This window comes from Pteropus alecto, unplaced genomic scaffold, assembly GCF_000325575.1.
Source record: "Pteropus alecto unplaced genomic scaffold, ASM32557v1 scaffold67, whole genome shotgun sequence".
NCBI lineage: Eukaryota > Metazoa > Chordata > Mammalia > Chiroptera > Pteropodidae > Pteropus > Pteropus alecto.
This window is the reverse complement of record NW_006441061.1, coordinates 10260547-10268263: the sequence shown is the minus strand read 5'-3', so window position 1 is coordinate 10268263 and position 7717 is coordinate 10260547. Positions and strand designations below refer to the sequence as shown.

At 56.6% G+C, this 7717-nt stretch overlaps 1 protein-coding gene across 7 annotated transcripts in view; it reads right to left on the bottom strand.

The window, feature by feature from the left end:
- The window catches only part of EHMT1 (euchromatic histone lysine methyltransferase 1), a 79719-nt gene that overhangs the window by 53662 nt on the left and 18340 nt on the right, over positions 1–7717 (bottom strand). For all 7 annotated transcript variants that reach the window (XM_015594222.2, XM_015594221.2, XM_006918137.3 and 4 more), the window contains one exon: positions 4847–5403. In XM_015594222.2, the coding sequence (XP_015449708.1) occupies positions 4847–5403 (557 nt within the window). The remainder of the gene's footprint in view (positions 1–4846; positions 5404–7717) is intronic.

The following is a 7717-nucleotide window of genomic DNA, read 5'->3' as shown; positions in this document are numbered from 1 at the left end:
CTGATGCGGCGGGTCCTCAAAAAGCTAAACGTGGAGCCACCACCTGGCAGCCCTGTTCCCGGGGCCACCCCGCGGGGACGAGAGCGGGATCTCCCGGCGAGGCCGGCACGCCCGTGTCCACGGCGGCATCGCTCCCAGCAGCCGAGGGGCGGGAGCCACCGTAGGGTCCACCCAGAGGACAGGATCCACCAGACGGGGCCCAGCCACACGGTGGACTGTCACTCAGCCTGGAAAGGAAGGAAGTCCTGACACCGGCCACGGCGTGGATGGACCTGGAGGACATGGTGCTCAGTGAAGCGAGCCAGTCACAGAAGGACACGTCCCGTGGGACCCCACTCACGGGAGGTCCCCAGGGGGGTCAGATCCACAGAGACAGGAAGTAGACGGTGGGGCCAGGGCTGGGAGAGGGGCTAGGAGTGAGTTTAATGGAGACAAAGTTTCCGTTTAGGAAGATTAAAAAGTCCTGGAGGTGATGGTGGTGACAGCCGCACGCACACAGTGTGACTGTGCCTGATGCCACCCAGCTGTGCACTGACACCTGCTTAAGACGATCAGTTTTATGTCAAGTGTATTTTACTGTAATTTGAAAAAAACGGCATCCATCTGCTGGAGTCGCCATCAGGGACGAGGCCCAGGCTGGACGCAAGAACTTGCGGCCACACCTCTGTGCAATTCTTCATCGCTTCCCTGAGGGGACCTCCTCGCGGGCTCACTGACCATGCCCGTCGTCAGGACAGGTGGGTCCAGCGGCTTTGAACGCCACCCCCGCCACCGGCCCTCGCTCCCAGCACAGCCCGTTCTGTGAACGCCACAGAGGACGCTCCGGCGGCACAGAGGGCACTGCAGTGGAGCGCGGCGTGGGAAAGGCTTCGTGCCGGGTGTGGCTCCGCGTGCTTGGAGACAGTAACCAGACGCTGCTCCTTTACGTCCCCTGCAAACCGCGGTGGCTCCCCTCAGCGGGCACGTGTAGACAAATGCAAAATCCGAGCCCAAAGCGGCCATGACGAGGAGCGAAAGTAGAAGCTGGGTGGAAACAGCCACACGAGGCTGACAGTCGCATAGGAACGAAACACCCATCCTTTGACTCAGGATGTTACGAGAACTGAACTTGGGTGCAGAACCTACGTTTCATTAGGGCTTTCGGATCTGACGAAGGAAGAAGGTGAAGGAGACGACCTCTGGCTCCCACAGAGGCAGAGTGGCTGGCCTTGGACTTCCAATGGTCACCCGAGGCTTTGATGGGTCCCGGGCACCCCACCCAGGGAGGACCTGATGCACGTACTTCACGGCTGCAGAGAGAGACGCCGCCGTCACCACCCGTGAGCAGGTCTGGTCCTCGTGCACGCCCCGCCCTGGCTACAGTCAGGCCTGGCGGGAGCCCAGCCCGCGTCCACACGCGTGAGTCCTCGCAGCCCGCACCGCACCTCCTTCCGGGCAGTTCCGGGCACACGTGAGCCTGGATTTGCGCTCACCGCATAAAGAGCTGCCTCCTTCCTGACCGGGCGCCAAGGAGGCCCCGTCGCTTCCCTAAAACCTGGACAATGCCAGAGTGCGTGTGCGGGGACAGGGATGCAGGGGAGAAAGCCACAGGCCACCGTGCCCACGCCTCCCGGAGCGTGCACTGTTCCGTCAAGGAGACGAGGCTGCGACGCAGCCCACGGGAACAAGCATCTCAACGCAGAGAAGAAGGTTCCCTTCCAGAAGCTTCCGCCTTCTCTGCCCAAACAGTGGATGAGCCTGGCCCAGTGCTGGTGCTTTCGGACGGGACCAACGCCGGTCCAGGGGAGCGAGCCGCCTCTGCTCCGCCGTGAAGACAAACGTGTCTCCACACTCTCCCTGAGAAAATGTGTTTGCTGCCAGGAGCCTGCAGCACCCACTTCATCATTCCAATGGTTTTAAACCTGGTTCTTGACAAAGCTCGGTTTCCTAAGAAAACCCCACAGGACGAAACTGCGTTTGGGGGTCAGGGAACCCGAGGGCGAGAGAGGCCAGGTGTGAAGTTGCGTCCTGGAAACAAGGAGGACACCGCATCCCGGCCGGCCTTTTCCTCCCTGTCCCCACGGGGTCCCCAGGGGGCAGGCAGTTTACAGGGACACCTCAGCCTTCAGGAAGCCGTTCTTAAACCTTCCCGCCCTCTTCCCTACAAACAACCAGCCTGAGACTGACCGCAGAGGAATTTCCAACAAAACGACACGTGCTGCAGGAGGGCGCAAGCTGCCGACACTCATACTATCTCAATTCAGATCACGGCAAACACAGAGAAGCCTTATGGTCAGAGACGTTTCTTGAAATTAATTTCAAATTGCTTCTTTATCCCTAGAATAATATAATAGAGTGACAAAGATCCTCAAGAATAAAAACATATTAGAATAAAATCCTAGAAGAGGGAATGGAATAAAAGCATAATTTCAAGGAGACAAATAATATAAAATTTCTCACATGCATTTTAAAACTGATGATGGTGGGCAAGAAAAATGAACTTCGTTCTAAACCTCACATCTAATACAAAAACCAACTCAAAACGGAATGATATATTTAAAGTTCACACAAAAGTAAAAACAATCTTTAACAAAAAAAGAAATGTCAGGATCTAGGACTACGTGAAGAGTTCTTAGAAATGACACCAAAAGCACTAGCTATAAAAGAAAAAATTTTGATTTACTGCACTTCATCGAAATGAAGAGTTTTTACTCTGTGCACGACGCTGCTGAGAGGCTGAGGAGAAGACGTCTGCAAACCAGGCCTGATGGGGGGCTCGCACCCCAAGTCGCAGCCGCGCTCCCAAGACATGTGCTATAAAAACGGGCAGAAGGTAGAAAAGACGTATCGCCAAGACGCAGACGGCAAATAAGCAGTAAAAAAACGTTCAACACCATCGGTGAACGGGGGAGTTCAAATGGAACCACAAGGTGTCCCAGCAAACACGGCTGCGACTGCGCCGGGGGCTGCCCGCTGGCCTCACACTGAGCGTCCAGTCGCGCGTGGCCCTGCGCCCGCACTGCCTGGTGCTAAGCCTGTGTCCCAAGGAGAGTGTGTCCGTGAACGTCCAGAGCAGCTTTAACATGACAGCCACAAGCCGGGACCTCCCAGACACCCTCCAAAGCGTGGGCGAGCGCTTGGGCTCTGGGCCACACTCACTGACAGAGTCCTCGGCGTAAAAGGTGACGGGCCGCCGATAACTTAATTGGTCTCGGGGACACTGCGCTAGGCTGGAGCCACTCTCGAAAGGCTGCAGCTCTGGAACTCCACCTTGCCAAATGCTTGAAGTGAGATGGGATGGCAACAGGGCCGGGGGACGGGGACGGCATGGGAGCCCGGCAGGCCAGGTGGTCACACGAATCCACACTGCGCTCTTGCCATTCGGAATGTTCCTGGGGTCTCTGTTCTCCTTCTCGGGCTCCCTGCGGACCCGCACTTACTCAGAAGCCATGGGGATGGGTGCGTACAGGGGACAGTGACAAGTGGAGGCAAGGCCGGCACCGGGGGCACAGTCGGTCCGGCCCCGGCTACCCCGGAAACACAAACCACGGGTGCTGTGGGGACTTTGGGTGGCGTCGCCCAGGCAGCAGGCAGCAGTGCAGCCCTGGCTCCAATACGAGCTCACAGGGACAAAGATGTGCACACTTTGGGAACAATCACCCCGAGGGGTCACGTCCAACAGAAGCCGCTGGAGGGCCAGCAGATGTCACGAGGAGCGTGAAAGAACTGTGAGCGATGTCTTTGGAAGGGTGAGACAAAACTCAACTAAGAAGATAGAGTGTTCTTCACTGCAAGAACTAACTGGGGACGCTGGGCATGAAAAAAATAGTTGTCAAAATGAAAATTATCTAAAAGGGGTCAAATACGCGATGACAGAAATCTAACTACGGGCGGTGAACACATGATGCAATGCATGCCTTACTGTTTAACCGTACACCTGAAACTTACTAGATTTCGTTAACCAATGTCACCATAATAAAGATAAATAATTTTTTTAAAATAAATTAAAAAAAAATCGAAATTATCAACACATGGAATGACCAGCAGAAACGACACGTGCAGAAGAGCGAGTGAGAAGGCTGGGCACAGGCGGAGCGGCTCCCAGGCCACGGGAAGCACGGCCGTCCAGGCGCCTTCCTGGAGCTGAAGACAGACGCACAGGCAGAGCCACGGGGCCCGGGTGATGGCTGCAAGGAGGGGGCCGCAGGCGACCTCCTAACTATGGACAATGGGCAGCAAGACGCTCACCGCAATGCCAGGCACAAAAATCCCAAGGGAACACGACCACATGCCTGGATCCGCCCCACGCCCAACCAGCACGAACCAGGAGAGCAGTGCGACCCGACCTGCAGATGCTCAGGGGATGGCATCCTACGCAGGCCGGGGGACAGCCGCGGCCCACAGGCTCAGCAGACATCAGGAAAGTGCTGCCCGCTCTCAGCGCCGCACCCGGAGCCAGGTGGCTTGGTGCAAGGACAGAGCCTGGCTCTGTCCTCCGTGCAGTCCCTGCCCCCCCCTTCCATGTCACCGTGGCCTGACCCACGCTGTGTACTCATCTCCCAGTGAGGAGGGGGCGTGCAGGGCCGGGAGCAGTGGTCGCTGAGGCGGCCTCACTCAGCGGGCAGTGGGCACCTGGGGACCGAGGGCAGGTCGAGACGGGCCCCCACCGTGCCGTTTGCGCGGGGACTGTTAGCAGATCACCCAGCCTCTCACAGCCTACAGGTGACCACCGGTCAGGTGACCACTGCTATCTACCAACTCTTCTCCTTAACGCACAGACGTCCATCTGCCATCACTACGACAAGAGAGGACAGAGGAGACCACAAGCCAGACGCGACAGCAGCCCGTCCCGACGGAGGCGCATTACCAGGCCCAGGACGGGCTTCGGCATGGTCTTCCGTGCCCTGTGAACCTTGACATCGGTGCCCGGCACCGCGGGCTTCCTGTCCTCCGTGTCCTTACTCCCCTCCCCGGGCTTGGCGGGCACCGCGGCGGGCATCTGAGAGAAGGCGCTGGGAGTCCTCCCTCTGCCGGCGGGCCCAGGAAGGGTCTTCGCAGCATGGCCGGGGAGAGAAGAGGCCAAAGTGCTGGTGACGCGCGGAGGCTGCTCCGGCAGGGCTGGCTGGCTCAGGAAGTAGCCGTTGCTGCCGACGACGGCGGTCTGCGTGAGGTCGTCAGCCGCCACGTGGTTCTGCTTCGCCGCTTCCGCGTCTCGTTCTGAAAGCCCGTTTTCCGCTATCCGGGCTAGTTTATTGGGACCTTCCTGGGGGCTGGCTTTCGCGTTTTCCTGAGTGAGCTCCCCTGCGCTCAGATGCCTGCCGGCGTCGCTCCTGTCACAGGCCCCGTTGGTTTCCCTGTCGGCGGCCACGGAGGCCTCTCCTCCCGGCTTCTCCGCCGAGCCCTCATCTGCGGCCATGGAGACCTCTGTGGACAGAGAGGAGACACGTCAGTGGCTGCTACCTGCCCTGTCGGGCACCTCAACTCAACGGCTACGACTTCCCCAACGGTTCACATAAGACTGTCTCAGGAAAAGTCACTTTATTTCACACACAAACATTTAAGTTCACACAGATTGAACACAACATATCTTAGACATCAATGCTGAGAGCTGGTTGGTTAAGTCTGGGAAAGACCAACTCCTCAGAAGGGGAGCCTGCCCTGAGCCCAAACGTGTCACCGCACAGTCCTGCTGCAAGGGATACACCAAGATCAGAGCACAAAACAAACTCCTCTCAAGATTTCAAACCGTGTGACATGGTGCAGGTCTGTACGGCCACCAGAAATAAACAGACCACTGCGAAATAACCGAGCATGACTTAGAGGCGGAAAACACGCCTTCAGAAGTAGCTTACAGAACCCGGCTTAAAGAAATGGGTAACGAACCCAGAAAAAAGGCTGTGCATCATTCTATCAGCCGGAGCCGTTAGCAAGCCTTGGTCTAGGAGCGTATCCTCTGTGCGAGCTCAGGCTCCTACACAACTCCGCAGACCTTGTCTGGGACCCGTCATAAACAAACGCATTTGACATCGAAAGATGCACAAACATAGCCAACCTCGCTGACCAGAGCAGACACCACGATGACATCGCTGGATGCAGAAAGCTCCGTGACCGCCACTCACCATCGCTATCGTCTACAGGATTCGCCTAACGAGCTTCATTAGGCATCGTATCTATTGTCCCTCCACCCCTAGAATGCGAGGTCGACGAGGGCAGGGTTTGTCTGTCTGTTCACTGCTATGCCCTGACCAGAGAAGCAGGCCTGGCACAGAATAGGACACAATAAATACTTTTCAAATGAATAAACAGCTATTAATTTTTTTAAAACGCTTAGCAAAAAAAGAATAGGTGGAAACTTAACTTGAAAGTGATAAACCACAATCTGCAGCAAACATATGCTCGTTCAGAATTACGCAGCGAATTCCACTAAGATCAGAAATAACCAAAGGACGTCCCTCAACACCACAAGTGTTAACACGAAAACGGAAGAACTGGTGACTCAAGGAAGAGAAAGCGATGAGGTTCACGGGGTCGAGACGGAGGGGTGCGACGCGGGACCGTCCTGCTCCGCGCCATGGCGCAGCCAGTCACGCTTAAAGGCAGAATCGACTCGTAATGAAGACAGACGAGTGCAGCCACACGGCTGAATCGAAAACCGAGTTACGAAACTCAAGAGCGTTCTTCCAGCCCAGCATGAACGAGAACGTACACGAGGAAAGAACAAGGTGCCACTCGCAAAAGCAGGCGAAACCGTGAGGGATACAGATTTTAACCAAGACTGCTGAAGACCTCTGTGGGAAAAAGAACTCAGTTAAAGCACTGCACGATCTTCAACGGATGACAGAAACGCCACGATGTCAAGTCATCTCAAATTTAATCTACAGACTCAATGACATCCCGTCAAAACTCCAATCAACACACGGAGAATGCACGAACTTGTTCTGAAAAGGCAGGGAAGGGAACGTTCACAGGCAACACAGGACCACGAGGAAGGGCGGCGACGGCAGGGCAGATGGGCTCACGGCTGCAGAGGGGACCCATGGCCTTTCCCGACAGCACCCGCGGGGGGACCACAGACGCCAGCTACGGCCGCAGCTCCGGCGGGCCCAGCCCGGACCTGCCACTTCTGATCTCCTAAGGCGGATTCCACACGTCTGGGCCTCAGTGACACCACTGCTGAGTCACCTGCACACTTAAGCTTGAGAAACTTGATCCTAGACAGTCTGAAAACCTCGAAGGGAACAAGGGAACACACAGAAAAACATCTGTGGCCTGGAAACAGGGGAAACGCTTGTTGCACACCAGAAGCACAAGTCACAAGGGTACTAAGAAAAAGATCAAGCTGACTACATGGTGTGAAGTGACAAAACAGACATTTGGTCTCTAACACGGGCTGCTGACACACAGCCCCTTAAATTCCTCAGGCCTTCCTGGGTGATGAGGTGTCCTTTGTTCTAACGAGGTGACTCTGGTGGCTCCTGGATGGGGCTGTCATCAGGAAGAAGGAGCCATGGTCAGAGGCTTGGAGACCTCAGCCCCACCCGCTCCCATGCCCTGGAGCGACAAGGGCCGTGGAACCCCTGACCACAGGCTCGGGGGCGCCCAGGTAGGTGAGCGTGTCTCCCGAGAGGGCACGGAAGCCCCACCCCCTCCCCACGTCCGGCCCTGTGCACCTCTTCCCGTGGGCTGTCGCTGAGGTGTGTCCGGCATGCTACATGGGGACAGTGCCGAAAGTGTTTCC